The sequence below is a fragment of the Thermobia domestica genome, chromosome 12 (assembly GCF_964235325.1).
Source record: "Thermobia domestica chromosome 12, izTheDome1.hap1.1, whole genome shotgun sequence".
NCBI classification, from domain to species: Eukaryota; Metazoa; Arthropoda; class Insecta; order Zygentoma; family Lepismatidae; genus Thermobia; species Thermobia domestica.
In genome coordinates, this window is record NC_137465.1 from 59,766,870 (window position 1) to 59,785,363 (window position 18,494).

At 35.0% G+C, this 18,494-nt stretch overlaps 1 protein-coding gene across 1 annotated transcript in view; it reads right to left on the reverse strand.

Annotated features, from left to right (window-relative positions):
* Positions 1–9,878: 9,878 nt before the first annotated feature.
* The window catches only part of LOC145666474 (centrosomal protein of 120 kDa-like), a 117,155-nt gene continuing 108,539 nt past the window's right edge, over positions 9,879–18,494 (reverse strand). Inside the window, exon 15 of the mRNA XM_081733728.1 lies at positions 9,879–10,507. Coding sequence (XP_081589854.1) covers positions 10,135–10,507 — 373 coding nt within the window. The 3' untranslated portion in view covers positions 9,879–10,134. The remainder of the gene's footprint in view (positions 10,508–18,494) is intronic.

Sequence of the window (18,494 nt, forward strand, 5' to 3'; positions counted from 1 at the left end):
CCGATATAGCTAATGGTTTTACCAAAACAGACTGGGTAAACAAATACCTACAACCATTTCCTGAATTCCTGTACGTGCTTTCTCTTATTCACATCTTCCTTCACCACCCTTTTATGAGGGTAGTGTTCTGGCCATTGACCTCCAAGAACAAATCGTGCGAATCTATGCTTCTTTGTGTCCAGTCACAAATGCAGAACATCTGCCTTTCATATGGGAATTCGAAAGTCAAGAAAAATAACAAAACTGTATTTCTCGTGGCCAAGATACGCAGGTAAATTTATCATTATCATCATAGAGTAAACATTGCTTCAGTGTGGCCAACTTCCAAGATAGACAGGTGGCCAACTTATAGAGTAGTAAGTAACGAATGTCTTATGCGAAAATGCAGGTTCAAGACGAACTAGGCCAAGATAAGCAGGTGGCCAACTTAGAGAGGTGGCCAAGTTGACAGGTTTCACTGTATTTTTTAAAAGTTTTGATGTAAAAATTACAGGACAAAACAAATCAAGATTATTAAACAACATAATGAGGTTATTAAAATGTTTTCGCCTATTTGAAATGTTCTGGATTTAGTTCTCTTAAGCCAACAGTTCAGAAAAAAAATGAAATCTGTTAGTTTACGGTTATGCCGGTTAGGCTAAAGGAGACGGTGATGATGATTAATGAATGAAATGGTGGAATGAAGAAAGTGAGAGGAAACGGGAGAACCCCGAGAAAAACCACGCACACGGTGCTTGTCCACCACAAAGTTCACTTGGCGGGGGCAGGGATCGAACCCGGGAGTCCAAGCACCAGAAGTGAACGCTCTACCACGGAGCCACCGCGGCCCCACCAACAATTCAGATTTTGATGTGTTTGTGTTTTTATTGTTTGTTAATAATAATAATAATAATAATAATAATAATAATAATAATAATAATAATAATAATAATAATAATAATAAGTATTCTGTCTGGTGGCAGGTCCTAGTATTAATGAATGAGAATTCTAGATTCTTCCTTAGGTTACGTTCAGATGCCTCCACATGTGTCGATCTTTCGCTTCTTCTTTCGGTTCACACTAACCTCTTCCGTTTTTCAAGATTATAGATGAACTGTGTTCTTCTTTCTGGTCCTCTCTGTCTTCTATTTTTACCTCTATGACATCATAAAGAATCCCATTTCTTCTCTAGATATACCAAACTAGTTTACCTTTCTTCATGTGATGTTAGTTAAAATAATTTCTCGCGTGTTTAAAACCTCTGTTGGTTACTTTCAACACCACATCTCAAAACTCTTCAAATGTTTTCTATTTGTTCAACGTTCATGTTTCCGATTCTTACAGACCAATGCTGCAGCTTTTCCTTCTCATGTCTTTATGGCCTGTATCACTTCGTTTTCCAGCTTGCTAGATCCTTTATCGTCCTGATCTATTTTTTTCTTTATTATCTTCAAGTGAAATATGTTTTGGATAATATATTTACTGTAAACATTCTAGATGTTTGAGCTCTTAAGCTGTATCAATGAAACATCTCAAAAACATGTTCAATTTTCTTTATTTTCAGATATGTTAAGAAGAAGGTAAACCCAGATAGCGACGTAAGAATGCGACCTAACTATGAAGTTCGACGAATATTCAGTGATGAACATGAGGAACTATTGGCAGACTACTTAGCAAATTGTTCAAAAATGTGTTATGGACTGTCTACAACACAATACAGGGAGCATACTTACCAAATAGAGATAAAAAATTAATTAAAAACTACTCAGAATTGGAGATAAAAAAAAGTAGCTGGACTTGATTGGCTTCAGGGTATTCCCAGTAGCATAATCCCAGTCTCAGTCTTGGTATTCCGTGATGTATTTTGTCCAGAGCATCGTCCCTTAACAAAACTAATGTTAAAATGTTACTCGATAACTTCGAAGCCGTGTACAAGTGGTGTGAATATTTCTCTGGCTGCCCAAGAATTTTCAATCTATATGAAACTATTCCTTCTACAGTGGAGAAACATCATAAGGCCATCGTTTGAAACGGATTAAAATAAATAAACAAAATCACAGGCGGTGAGAAAGCAACTTTAGAAACATCATGTTCCATTGTCAGTGCTTCTGGTAATTCTTTCCCACCGATCATGACATTTCCGCGAGTGCATTTTATTGAGCATATGTTGTTTAGTGCACTGTCAGGAACATTGGGTTTAACTTCAAAAGGAGGCTGGATGAATTCTGAATTGTTTGTTAAAGTTGTAGAATATTTCATTTGACACACTTCAAGTTTAATAGAAAATTCATCAGTAATATATGACAATCATGAGAGCCATTTATCTCTGGAGGAGTTGGAATTATCCAAAACTTCTGTAGCAACAGTCATTACAATTTTGCCACACACGTCTCATTGCACGCAATTGTTGGACGTCGGAGTTTTTAAGTCATTTCATACATTTTACATTTATGCCATAAATTCTTGAATGATGCAATATCCAGGTCAAAGTTTTTCCATTAATCATGTCACTTACTATTGACATCGCTTATCAAAAAGCTATGGCTATTGGAGATATAATGACAGCATTCCGAAAAACTGGTATTTTACCCTTTTGATAGGAGTGTTTCTCTACGCTTTTGATAGATGAGAAGTTTAATAGCAACAAGCAGACACTCCAAAGAAGAAGTTATTGGCTGAGAAAAGAAAACAACAAAGAGGAAACGAATACAAAATGAAAGAGAAACGCCTTTTGGACTATGAAGTCGATCCAGATGAAGAGGAAGAATTGGTCGAATTGTCCTCATCAGATGAAGAAATTGAATTACCTCGTATTACCAGAAATTGACCCAGATGATTTTGAAGACTACAATGGAAACATAAGGAAGTCGAAAATCCGAACTAATTGGAACCACAGGTAGTTCGGCTTTTCGAAAATGACCAAGAAAATGCCATTTAGGCTTATATATACTGTACGGTATGCTCTTTTATCGATACAGTGGCTATACAGTACATACAGTAATTACAATACCGTACGTAAGGCTACTTACATTTAATGTTTCTGAAGAACCTGCTCGTACACTAAATCACACTGTTTTTGTTACTCATACTTAAAACTTAACTTGTATAGGCCTAAGGGAAAATAAAAACAAAAATATGTAATTATGACGAACAATTACATGTGAATGAGTTTTTGTAAAAGCACTGACTTCACACAACGCCGACGAACAACCCTATTGCTAGCGCAAAGATAAAATGTAAAAATCTTCTAGGGACCGCGTTCGGATTTTTGACGTTCGGATTATCGACGTCCTACTGTATGTTCTCTTTCTGCTATAAGCTACTTATATAAAAGACGTGGATTTATCCAATTCTTCTGCATAAATCTTTTAATCGAATTAAACTGTAATGTATTATTTCTTATGACAGTAGATACTGTGGTATATATTCTTAGTAAAAACGCTCCTAATCGATTATGTAATTATCTCATTAGAAAACTTCGTTTCGTTCACTCTTTCCACAAACTTTTAATTGTATAAGATTACAGTAGAATCTACCTGCCACTTGCAAACAATTTCTTAAAAACTTTTTCAATATTAATTAGAAATATTGATATACTTATTGACAATTGTTTATATAATTACGATATTTTAGTTGTAATGTTAGAAGTAAATAATGTTGTAATAGTTAACAAGACGTTCATCGTTAAACTGATCAAACATCCCGTTTTAGCCCGGACAGTTCCTTTTCTCAACTGTTGTCACGTTCTTTGTGATTCTCGAACGGGATGCCTATAGTGTTATGTAAAATTTATAGCTTATGGAAATCTTATATTCATGTTATGGTCTGTGGTTTTCGGTCATGGGAACAAAACCAAAATGTCGAAATGTATTTCGGTTCTGTTCTTGAAACAGCCAAATTAAAACGTTAAAACACAAAATATTTTCGATTTCATTAACCATTCCTACCAAAAAAGTCACAAGCCAAACCAGGTGAGTACGGGATTGTGATAGTAGTATGATATATACAGGGTGACTGATAATTCGATGCATTCCTTGCAAAGGGATATTCTACAAGACCTTTGGGACATTTCACCTATATGAACCGGGGGTCGTAAATCAATAGTTTCTGAGCAATTTGCACGTATGTGATTTCTTTGATATTTGCCGGCTAATGAGAGGTAGGCAATAAAATTTTACCCTGACTCGCTTTCATATATCGTAGAGCGATGAAATTTTACATGTGTAATCCTGCAAACCTATGTAGATCATGTAATAATGTACAGCTGGTAACTCTGCCCAGTTGCTGTGCTATAGGTTCGAACGTGAAGTAAGGTGTAGTAATCCAAAATCCATTACTGCACCTCAGAATGCCGTGTGGCAGCATCGCAGAAGTACTTGCCCCTAGGAAATGACTACATGATTGGGAAGGGAAGGAATGAAGATGGTGTGCAGTTAAGAGAAAACGTAAACTAAATGCTGCTATAACTCCACACCTATACAATATTCGTTAGATTTGATTGCAGATTTGAAATCTGCAGGCAAAATTACATGCGGATGAAAAATTTTAATTTCATAGCTCTTATTGTTATTGAAATAAACAATAAAATGCAAAAACAGCCGTATTTGAGTCGTAACCTTGAAGCTACTTGCGTAATTAATTACTAATTAACTATAAGGGCTGGAAACGTTTTATTTCGGGAAATAATTATTCTCAAACATGTCTTTCAATATACAAAAAATTATCAAAATCTAAGATAATGAATTTTTCATCATTGGTCGATTTGAAATAGAATGACTCAATAGCGAGAGGCGTTTCTTCTTGTAATTGATTCGGTATTCTAAGAGTAGATAGCATCTTCTCTCTTAACTCTCTATTCAAACCGGAAATAGCAAAAATCAACCAATTCCGGTTTCAACGTTGATCGCTATAGCGTGAAAACGGTAACAGATAGCGAAAAACAGCCCAAGAATATATTTAATCTCCACTCTAATCTCTCTAATAACGCCGGAAGTGGTAGAAATCTACAATCACTTTTGGTTTCAATATTTATCGAGAAGATATCACGCCATTGAAACGAAACTCCTTCTTCGTGGTATACATGTAACACTGCTAGTTGTTTTCTTATCGATTCTACTTAGGGGTATTAAAAAAGATATACAGTACTTCAAAAACTAAAAACTTGTTAATGACAGGCAGGCAAGAATATCAATGACAGAATCGATAGTTTTGCAGATTTAGTACTCGTGGGTGCGGGCTTACTTGTACACTCCTAACAATTCTCTACTTCATTGATTCTTAATCTATGGGTTGCCACCTCACTGATAAGTCCTGAAGAAATGTTTGGTGGATCGTGAAATTCTTAGATCAGATTACATGCAACAGTTCAGTCGAGGACGGATAACAATTTTTGGGGAATCTAAGAGATAACGTTGTGAAATTTCGAATGAAGAATTAAGTAGTTCATGTAACACCTCGCTAAGTAACCTAGGCCAAAGAACCATGGATCCTGCAAGTTTCGTTCCAATCTTTCCAGTTCTCCAAGACTAGCCCGAAGACCCGACCTATAGGATTGTATCGGGAAATATGTCACCCTCCATTCCCGCCAAATAAAAAAAGAAAAATATTTTAAAATTATTTCCGTTCTCAAGACATTTGCATGTTTTATCTCATTCAGACAATTTTTTGAGGAGTATGCTCCCTGTCACCCCTTATATATATATATATATATATATATATATATATATATATATATATATATATATATATTAATTTCTAGATCAAAGAACTATGCATCCTGCTAGTTTTGTTCCAGCAGTCTCAGTCCTTCTAAGGCTAGCCCTAAGACCCGATCTGACCTATAGAATCTTATCGGGAATTTTTCCCTCTCCGCTCCCGCCAAATAAGGGAAGAATATTTGTAATATTATATTCGTTCTCAAGACGTCAGAGAGATTAAATTTTGCAAGTTTGATCTCATTCGAATAATTTAGGGGTACCCCTGTCACCTTTTATATATGTAAATATATTTTTTCGGTTCTTAATTGTAGGCCGATGAACTATTTAGATCCTGCAAGTTTCGTTCCAATCGCCTCAGTCCTAGCCTAGACCCAAGAAACGAACATTTACTCAAGAGTTTCAAAAGAAACACATTAATAAATATTTGAAATAAGGATGTTAAGAAAAATATACACTTATCTGTCGAGATTCCACCACTTCTGTAGATTTAAGTAAGAGTTTCATTTAACACTATTCCAACTATTAAACTACACATTGCACGAATCTTCATTGCAGACACGGCAAGCATTCAGCCCCCGCTTCACAGTATCGGGAATTTCCTGAAATGTGGTCATCTGTGCTCGAAGCAAGGACGCCAACCCGCAGTGGAAATTTCTCCTCAATGTTGTATTTCAACACGTTTTCTTTTGTACTTTTCTTTCATTCTTTCTTCTTTTCCTTATCCCTGAGTTTTGTTTTAAGAAAAAGATACGTAGAAACTCTGAGAATCATATAATAGATCAGCAGGAAACGAGAGAAGAGTTATTTGAGTCCGGGCAATTGAGTAATGTAAACACATAAACCCAACAATCTACAGATATTGAAAGATATTTGAAATAAAAGAACCATTTAGAAAATTTTCCCAAAAATTCACACGAAAAAAGTTCCCCATACATTTCCAATTGATTCAAATACTTCCTCAAGCTTGGGAGCAAATCCCGCAAGTTGACAATATTGATTGAGGAAAGATAACTATCCCACATCGTCTCCACCTCACCTCTTTCTGTGTTTTTCGAAGTGTATGAAGTTGTATATATCGCCTGTTTATTTCAAGAGTGACATAACTCAAAATTCTTATCTTTTCAGTAGAAGCGTTTGATAGTTTCGAAACGCAATGAAAACAAACGGGCGCAAGAACGACACAGAGTGGTCTCTCTAGCACCCAGTTTTGGAAGCACATCTAGGTTTTTTTTTTTTTTTTTTTTTTTTTTTTTTTTTTTTTTTAACCAGAGATAGACATCAAGATTAGCATTCATTTTCTGCCCATAAGTTAATAAGGGCGATTTTTGAGTTGTCACTCTTGAAATAAACAGGCGACATATTGTTGGTACTAAACGCTTGTTCACTCTGCAGGCATTGTTGGTTCCAAGTTCCAACAAACATAGTGAAACACTACATGGGATATCTTGGTAACTACTTCGTACAGGCTATAGATGTCTCCACCATCATCATCAAAATGTAATGACAAACATGTCAAACTTCTTAAAAGCATTATTTCTGGTCGAAGAATTGTTCTCAACGAGTCGGTTTGACAGCATGTGGTTGACAAGTTATGCGTTACGTGTATATGTGTATGTATGTGTATCTGTGTGGAGTCATTGTGCTTTTCTCTTTGTTACAGATATGAATGTATTAGGTTGAGTTGAGTTGATTTTGGGTTTAACGTCACGTTCAGCAGCGAGGCTATATGAGACGTGGACCTACTGATTAACGTGGAATCCGAAATACATGAGCTCCCATGAATGTATTAGGATTATCTGTCTCATCATTACGTGTTTTCTTTTTTCTTTATTGATTATTGTGAACCATTTACCGAAATGTGATAAATGAATTAACAATATGATTAGAATATCGTGGACTAAGACACCCCTCCTTTATTACTGTTTAACGTGTTAATTAAAAAAAACAAAGCAAATTCAATGAATTCCCGTAAACGCTTTGAAATTTATGACATTCCTTATTCATGGCGGTTGAACTCTGCCCTTATTTAGAAAACAATATATCAACAGAAATGGAAAAGGAATTTACATATGAATGTGGCAATTTAGAAAGTCAGAGTAAAAATATATCATTGGTAATAACAAGGAAATTAGCTTCCACTCTCTCTCTCTTACTATTTTTTATCAAGTCATATTACAAATGAAGTATACGTTACGGGAAAAAAAATCTACTGTCTGCTAATTACGTCGTGGAGAACATTTTCGAGTATTTTTTTAAAGAAAAAACAAATAATAGATTTGGAAAACGTACTAAGGAAGTTTTCAGTATAGTATAAAATTATGCAATACCGTAATTCTGTGATTCGTTAGGATGGAGGTAACAGATTATAGGAAATATACCTGATGTCCTCAACCAGAGATTTCCATATTTTTCCTGTAAGTTTTTGATTCGTATAAATGTTCAAATTTACATCTTAAAATTTTGACAGAAGTGTCATTTCTGTCTAGATTTTTTTCCTATGAAAAATTGGACTATTTGCAAACCCAAACTTTGCGCCCAATAATTTGAGAATCAAACGTCTCCATTTTACTATATCTGAAATGGTAGTAGTCCTTGAAGAGTTTAGTAAGAATGTGAAATGTTATGCAAGTTTTTGGCTCAATATTTTATTAGGCTTCAAAGTTGATGTTTGGATGTAACCAAAATTAAGTCCAAAACCCAATTTCAATGGGCAATAACTCGGATGCCAAAAGTATACAATGCGTATTAATATAGTCAAATTCTACCTCATGCTAATTTTGATCAAAATCGGACCACTTCAATCAATTGCGTTGTAAAGGAATTTCTTGATTCCGCAGACTCCAAGCTCATTTTTGATGGCCAATAACTAGGGAAACAAAGGTCTGTACACCATATTATTTCATCATTTGTACTAGGCTCGTAAAAGTCTACCACCACACAACGTTTGGTCAAAATCGAATGAGTTTAATCGATCACATATTTGAATTTTCTTGATTTCATTGTCCGCACAGACACTTGATGGTCAATAACTCGGGAACCAAATATCTGCACATCATACATACTATACTCCTCGAAGTATATCATCATATGTCAAGTTTGATCAAGATTGAATGATTTCCATTGATATCAAGTGATCCAATGCCAATTTTGATGGCAATAAATCGGGAACCAAAGTTATGCGAATCATATTATCTCATGTGTGCTAATTTCGTCAAGCTCTGCACTCGTGCCAATTTTGGTCAAGATCGATTAAATTCCAGCGATCGCGTCCGATATATACTATTCTTGTAATTGACTTCAAAGAAAAATCACGGACAAACATTTTAATTTAGGTTGTTGTCTTTCTTTCAAATTACCCTAGAGCGACCACTAGTTTGATTCTCGATGGGGAAAGCCTTAAAATTTGAACGTTTCACAGTGTTCATTCGTTCAATGTTGAAAGAGATGCTGAACTTTAATCAAGAACTCCCTCGTGGCAATATGGTTAGCGTACACATCTTTGGTGCACGAGGTCGAGCGCTAGGTCCCGAGTAGAGTACTCTAAGTTAGCCCTTGGGTCCGAGAACTGAGAAGGGGACAGCTTCCTAAATCAAGGAAGTGAGCTCAGGTACCACTCCCAAAATTTTTGACAATTAGGCACCCTATGACTTAGTTGCACCAAGTACCGGGTGTATTACTGTAGTTCACTGTGACTTAATGGTTATTATATAAGGATAGTGTTATGATTTGTCAAGAATTCTATCAGTTTGTAGCTACTAACAGACAACTTCGTCCTTTGCGTGGCAAGTGGATTACATGAGATACTCGTGTTTCTCTTAAATAATGCGAACTTTAAAACAGAATCTCGACCATAAAATATGTTAGAAAGAATTAAATGCATCAGTAAAAGCGAAAAAAGTGACTAAATCGGGAATCGAACCAGTTCGATCTCAGACTTAGTCATACTATTTGGATTTTTCAACTTTCACTGAATTAGCACCAATAGAGATTGTGGTGTAAGACAATCAGGTAATTGCAGTATTTCAAATAAGATATAAGAATAAACCTAAAATATATAATTAAAGACTGTTGCAGTGTGTTGAAAAGTTCTTCGTCTCAAATTAGAAAATTTCCTCTAAAAGTTTTTTTCTTCTTGAAAGAATGATCTATTATAATTATTAATAAAAAAAAGAAAAACAATAATTATAAAAATAAGTAAAAATATATTTTTTCAAAACATACATATTATACAAATAATTTATATCACAACATGAACAAATATATATAAATGAAGTTTTGTCCTTCCTCGCGTCAAATCATGAACAGTAATATTAATGTTCCGCATAAGAAATTTTCTGTTCTGTACACAAGACAACTTTACAACTACAAAAAGAATATTTTGCACAAATTTTCAAGTTTATCCCAGCACACTTCATTCAGTATATTATGCAAAATACTGTTATGTTTCAATAACAGGTTCAGTCAACAAATATCTTATTTCTTGATTTAGTTTACTTATTACAGGATCATTCAGTTCGTAATGACCAGTTTCAAGCAAGCTATTTCTTTCCTCTATCAATTGAGTTATTTTTTCTTCGATCTTCTCAGCATCTTGCACCGACTGATCCCCGATACTTGAACATTGTGAAGTACTAGATCGTAGTATTGAATACTTCTTTTTTATTTTATGAAGTTTCTTTGGATCTAAATTTCCAGGATTACGATTTGTTGCCTTAGCTTCCTGATATTTCTTTGCTTCTTCACGAAGTCTTTCTAATGCCTTCTCGTCCTTCCTTAGCTCTTTCTCTTCTTCGTTGATAAGCTCTTCCAAACTAAAACAGAAAGTACAACATTAAAGGACAATGGAATGAAGAAAAGGTACCATAAATAGAACGTTACGATATGCAAAGAAAACTTATTCACAACACAATAAACTTACTTAAGTAGTACTTTATTCCATTGTTGTTTACAAGTTTGATTACTTTTCTTGAACTGTCACCTTCATCAGAGAAATTAAAAAGGTAGGCTAAGAAATTGAGTTACTATGCAAGATTCAAACTGTACCTATTTTCTTTATTGCAATTTTGTGCTGAATTATTCTCTTGTATTAAAGAGCCCGACAGTTCAAGGAAAATTACTGAAATTAAGGCTATTCAAAATTGAAATATGAGAGTTTATAGTAGTGACATTTCTCAGTGTAGGACCCTCTCAGTAATGGACAGATTTTTTGTTCCGGTAAAAATATATGCATTATTACGAAACTAAACCCTCCCTTTTTCAAACAGTTTCAGATATGGACACGGATAGTTTTGTTTTTCCCTAACGTTTTCATACCCTCTTTACAACAGACAGGAATCGTTCTCAGTTCATACATACTTAACTCAGAAAATATTTTCTGCAATTTGACTATTTTTTAAATAAATCTGCGATACAGTTCAAAGGCAGAAAATTCCATCCTATCCTTTCAAAATGTCTTTATCATCAAAGACCTCATGAGCCAACACGGATAATACTTGTATGTTACCTTAAATTCTATTCTATTTTATTGTTCACAATAAATTGTTTTGTAGAGAGAATTCAACAAAAACCTTCAATGTGTAAAAACAAACGGGAAGAACCAACCCTCTTCTAAGCAATTTAGTGCTGTTTTATTTGGGGCTTACATCTTCCTCTGTAACTTCAAAGATAAAGAAACATGTCGTTTCTTTTACGATAAAATTTCAACGAGAAATAGTTCTCCTTTACTCCTTCTCGGCATTTGCTCATCAACTGGATATCGCCTGATATGGGAGTTGGAAAGTGTGGTAATGATATACATTTTTTAAAATTATTTTGTTCATACAATGCGCGTGGGGACAGTAACATGGATTTATTTTGTCTCTTCGTTTAGTGAAGTCGACACACCCCACGTATGAACTTTATTCTGCTGACTGGATATAACATTCTGTCCATCTACGCACTACTAACACACGATCCAGTCCAGCGAAACATATTACTAGGTCATGGAAAAAGGCTCCATGGGATGACATTTGTCGTTGTTTAGATCTTTCTCTGCGGTGCTTCTTGGAAAATTGTACTATTGACGATGATACAGCGTTACTTACTGAACTAATGGAAGGCAAATACATATAAAACTACCTAGGTATTGTTGTGTATGTACGTACAATAGTCAGCTTTTGTTTTGTACGTAAGTTCATTATAGAAGAGAGAGGGTATGCCACAATTGAGGTGGTCATTTGATAAAAGCAAGACTGATGTTTAGAGAATCCTGCGCTAGGTAAATTGAAGTCCCTTGAAAACACAACAATTATGGATCAGTACAAACGGTTTGATCACACTGTACTTTTTCTCGTGAACTTACAATAGGAGAGTCATATTTTGAGATGCTACAAGATATATGATGCTAGAGCTTGATATCTAGTATGTATGGTGGATTGTGGTTCTCTTTACCTTTCGCCATCAATAAATACTGATCTCCTTACTACAAATAATATAATTTTGTTCTCTCCTAGGGCAAACTGACTTTTGCGCAACCTTTATATGAAATAACAGTTATGGATTTCACTATGAAGGCGGCCATTAGCATTTTAGTAACTTCAGATCTGGTACTACTGACTTACAATGCTTACTGACTTACTTCTGACATAGTTACATGCTAATTACGTTTTCAATTTCTTTGTAATATTTTTATATCTATTTGATCTGAAGTTTAGGACGCAAATTAACTTTCAGTGACTGATACTCTTTCCAACACAACTGGCTAAACTATCAAAAAAATTTAAGAGGGTTCCTACATATTCTGATAAATTCCTGACTTTCCAAGACTCTTCATAGGTATTCCATGGCTACATGAAATTCTTCTGAAGTTGGTCTCGTCCTTTCCCTTCAGCTGATTCTCCTTCATCAATTTGACAATTTCTCTTCAGTTTTTTTTTTTTTGTTTGTTTTTATTTTGCTTTTATTTTCATATATTTTGTCACCATTATTTTTTTTTCGTGTTTTAAAAACACTCCATAACTATATACAAACAAGAGGTGTCACGTCAGAAGGGCCCGGACGAAAGGGCCCCACGTTAAAAAAAAAAAAAAAAAAAAAAGTCTGAGATAGCCTGAAAAGCCTCAGAAGTATAAAAACGATAATTAGATTTAAAATATTCTGTGGACAGTACCTGATTTATTTGTGTTACCTGTGGACAGTACCTGTATAAGAACATACATGTGGAAAAAATATAGGATTAGTAAAAAATATTACGACAGACCAGCAATAACGATACGTGTATACGGAGGAGAAGTAAATATTGCAGATGGGTATTGATGCGAAAACTGCATTGAACGGGGTACGGACCTCAAGGCAGATACTTTGGATTCCGCGATATTTGATATTATACAATATTTTTTGAATGGAAAGGGATAGGTTTGACACATTAATTTAGGCTAGAATCTTCCCACAAATGAGAATAAGAACTCCTTTTTTAAAATCTATCTTCATTCGTTTGCGAGATAGGGTGATATGTTTGACATTTTGTACCTAGTAGACCAAAGTATCTGGACAGGCAATGAGACACATAGACGGAGGAAAGTAAAAGGTTGCAGGTGTGTGTTGATGCGAAAATTGCATTGAGTGAGGGCGTGGACATAATGGCAGCCATCTTGGATTCCGCCATACTGGATATCACACAATATTTTTAAATGGAAAAGTGTATGCTTGGCACATCAATTTAGGCTTAAATTTTCCCACAAACGAGAATGATTCATTTTTTACCAATCCTCATTCTTTTATGAAGTAGGTGTGTTATGTTTGACATTGTGTGTAGTAGACAAAAGTATCAGGACAATCCAGTAATAATGTGGCGGAGGAAAAGCAAATGTTACAAGTGCGTGTTGTTGCAAAAACTGCATTGAATAGAAATGTGGACATTGTTCATCACATAAATATTCAAATATCATGAACCAAACTACTATAAAATGTCCTCAAAAGTTATATTATCCCTCCAATTTAATACAGTTAGTATTTAAGAGCAAACATACAACGATTTATAACTCCTTTAAGCATTTCTCCATGGTTGTTACAATTTTCCTGGTATAGTATGGGAAAATATTGTTCCACACTGTACGTAATGCTTTTCTCAAACCTTCTTTCACCGTAACTCGTACATATTGACCTTACGTTGCAATTCGTTCCAAAGATTCCCAATGGGGTTAAAGTCGGTACTGTGGGGTAGGGTTTCGCGCACTTTTGGGCAGTTTTAAAACAATCATTTCCTTACAATACACACTTTGTTTGGGATCAATATCTTGATAAAATTAGAAGTCCTCCTCATACTCAATTTTTCGCACTTGGGTGAAGATGTGTTCTAAAAACGTTAAGATATATTTCTTTTATCAGAATCTCATCAACACACACTAACTCTCCAACGTCTCATGAACATATATAACCCAAACCATTACACTTCCTCTTTTGTATTTTACAGTAAGCTGGAAGTTCTTGACATTTATCTCTGTAGTTACTTGTCGAAAAACTATTATTCAACCATCATATCCATGCAGGTTTAATTTACATTTGTCGATATACAACACACATTCCCACCAATTTTTGGGCTTATCTTCGAAAGCTCTAGAAAATTTTAGTATTTTATATTTCTTAATTCTTCTCTTGAATAATATATGGTTTCTTTCTAGCTATCCTACCATTATATCCTTTCCGCATTAAATCCACACGGTACAATACACTGACCAGACAAAACATTGTTACCACCAGCTACTATTTGAATGAAATCGTTGAGCTGTACTGAATATTCGAGACTACACATTAAGAACATCACGTACGCGACAATATTTTACAAACGCAAGCAAACGAACAGAAATGTTAAGAATACAATGAACACCCTCTTTATTACTTGCCTGTATCAATACTTTCCTCTGCTAGAAACAAATGTTAAACGTAGCACACCCTGTCTCATAAACAAATGGCGATGTGTTAAAAAATGAGTTCACATTCTCATTGTGGGAATATTCAAGCCTAAATTGAAGTGTAAAATCATAGCCTTTTCCGTTCAAAGAAAGAAAAATAAAGTACGATCTGCAATATAGCGGAATTCAAGATGGCTTACACGTTGACCACACTCCAAATCAATGCAATTTTTGCAATAATACCAATTGCAACATTTGATTTTATTTCGTCCACCTGTGTCGTCATTATTGTTCTGTCCCAATACATTTGACTAATCCCGTATACACACACATCCACATGTATATTCTTACAACAAAATTAAACAAATGTTTTCAACAGAATATTTTTAATTTTTTCATACTAATATGTGCTTTTATACTTTGATCCAGGGGCAGAAATGGAAGTTTAGAACTAAGGGAACAGTCATTAATAGATAAAGTCTGATTAGGCCTTTCTCAAGAACAAGCTCAAAGAGACGCAGGTGAAAGCAAACTTTCATGGACAACCGACTTAAGCGATAGCGATTGTTGCACAACAAATAGCAACCAAACAAAATTAAGATCATTCAAGTTTCCTTTTTGTTACTAATAACCATTGATATTCTTCTTTCTGTTGGACAAAAACTTCAACTTACTAAGGGGACACTAGGCCCTATCTCCTCGTGCATCCCTAATTTCCACTCCTGCTTTGATTTCAGGTTTTCTGGCCGCGGGGCCATTTTGACTCCGGATTTTTTGTCTTCACCCTTTTGTCCGGGCCCTTCTGACATGGAAGCAAACAAGATAACATACCTCTACAAAAAATATGTAGAAATACGAACGAAATTTTCAAATAGAAAACGGACTCAGGAGTTTGAATTAAAACTATTAACTTATAATTAAAACGAGATTAACGCAAAATCGTTACCAAACACCAATCGACCTTCATGGTAAAGAATTACTGACATTTATATTATCTCATTCGCTTCGGTATCAATTGCTAGCTCCTTTCCATCATTTTCCCGTTTCAGACATATCTTCTGTTCCAAGTCTCTCAGTTGTGCACCCAACACTTTCTTCTCAGTTTCCTTTTTGTTGTGCTCATTTATCTTTTCCTTCTGTTGGTGCAAGTACTCTTTGTAGTGTCTCAGGAGCCTTTCACGTAAAGCATTATCTTCTGATGATTTGCACTGTTTTTATCTCCTGCTTTCTGTACAGTCAGTGACAAAAGTTCTTTCCGTTTGGTAAAATTTATTTGGGAATAACAGTGGTATGGCTGGAATGTAGAGGAAATTGTATTATTGTTAACTTACTGAAAACTGTACTCAAATTGTCTAATTTCATCAAAGGGAAAGAAGTTTCGTCGCTGACTGTGCCTGGTTATGAATATGCCTTTCCGCTATAATAGTCTTTTCATATTTTCTATCAAGAGTGATTTATTGACAGAAAACTTTCTTTTGATTGTTGTTTTTCCATGCGGAATTGACAGCCTAATTTTCATTATTTTCCATAAAAGTTCGTATTCTTCAGTGCTGCAAGCAGTGTCAGGTTCTAATTCGTTACAACTCTGGAAAAAGAGTCATTCTCTTTCTCAGAGTTTTCAATAAGCACATAATCTATGATGTCAGACATATGAAGTTTGTTTAGAAAACGAAAGAATATTTCGTGACCTGCATGGAATGACTATTGAATTAACTTAGGATCTAACAAAGACAGATCTTTAACTGCTTTGTACTCAAAAGAACTGCCCTGTTGAAGTTTGGTAATCATAGAGGTTGAGATCCAACGGCAGTCGTTAAAATTCCACTTTCTATTGTTCCTTGGTCTCTGTTCTACTTGTGCGAGAAAACGTCATGCAGCTCCCATATCCAATCCAATATCGACATTTTTTGCTCACAATAAGATTTTCTGCTTCTGTCACATCGACACTTAATAGCCCTGTATCTGTACATTTCAGTACTTGTGGTTTCACATATCAAATCAAGAGATCTTGTAAAAGTTTCCTATAGCATTAAAGACGAATGGGGCCATTGGACTTGAAGTCTGAAACATACGCAGGAAGAACTGGTACTATCTTGAAGGAAGCCAGTTTACACTTAATAAATGGATCGCTTGCTGCCATCTTCAGTTTCTATAGATCTCATGTTTGCCAACTTTGCTTGTTGTAGAAATTTAATTACATACACCCATATTTTCAGTGCTCTCTGAAAACAAATGCCATTTTCCAACCAGGGGTACGCCGCATAATTTCACAGGTAATTTTGTGCATCTTGTGATCTCAGCAAACTTTCTTCGCGAGCTGGAGTGTCACAGAACAAATAGTGCATGATGATGTAGTAGATTACACATATTCCAGTCCACCGAGTCATTGCACAACCAAAGAATTTTAATGGCTTTTGCGTTAAGGATATTCCTGTCATTTTTAAGTGTTCTCCATTTATACGTACGAAGGAACTTCAAATTTTCTTTTTGCCTTCCCTGACTTTCAATCGGTTTGCCTGATATTCTCTAATTATCTTTAATTTCCCTGACTTTGCACATTGTGGGACCCTTTTTAACGCAATTATTCGCCGGGAGTTTCCGAGACTATCAGATTGAGGACGTTAATTCGTACCAGACCCTTAAATCGGCTTGTGTTACATAGAGTCATGAACCGAAAAATGCTGTATTATCACATGTGTCAGATTTAATAGTGATATTTTGAATTTCGGAATTTTAAAACGGAAGAGATGTGGTTTGCCTAATTGATTTTTTAAAACGAGAAGATGTAATTTTTTAAATTCCGAATTCAGACGGACGAATAAAAATAGCCTAAATGCATAAGACACCATCCGTTTATTCCTTTTAATTTGACGAACGTGAGTTTTGGCAAATTATTAAATACTACGATAATTAAATTCTGAATATTCTATGACATTATCAACTTCGGCAACATACTGAAAATGGCCTCTGGCCTATAAATATAAATAGAATATTGCTGGATCCACTATTGGAAAAAAAATGCCACAACTTAATTTTCGGTCATTTTACATAATACATTATCATGTGTTACGTTGTCTTCCCCAGTTTTTAAATATTTATGTGAGTTTTTAAATATAAATAATAAATAGAATAGTTTGAGATTCAGATTCTGAACGTACGAAGAAAAAAAAAATACAAAACCTGTGAAACAACGAAATAAGTAAGGGAAAAGAGAAATGCGGAATTATTTCTTATTTCCCTGCATACATTTCGAAATTTGGATAAAAAAATTCACGTTTCATTTAAGATATTCTATTTCCGATCTGAATAAAACACTAGGGGCCTGTTGTGGAAGTTTACGAACATTTTACTAAATCTGGCGCAAGTGATTTCAGATGTGTTTTCGTTTCGAAAAAGTAAAATGAAATGAAATGTTTTAATTTAACGTCTGCAAGTTATGCTCTGTAAGCTAAACAGATGGATAATTAATGAAAGTGAACGAATGAAATAATTAGTGGAATAAGAATGTGGGAGGAAACAGAACTTAGACATGTTATATACCACAAATTCATTTGGCCTGGGATCGAACCAGGCAGAGCCGGCTCTAACGTATGTGCAACACGTGCATTTTCACGGGGCGGCTAAAACTGGTATGCAGCATTCAAAATTGCATATGAAAAATACAGGCTGTTTCAAAACAACACCGACAACGTTTGGAAGGTGATTCCTGACACCAAGATAAGACAAAAAGTATAGATTAACCTGGGTGCACAAATGCTTCCTTTCGGAGATATAGGCTGCCGAAATCATGAAAAACTGAACTTTAAAGGTCCATAGTTCCAAAACTAGGGGACCTAACGTAGTCGAGTCAAGACTTCACTTAGGAACTAGTATGTGCCCTATCCAAATATCCATGTTTCAGAATAATGTG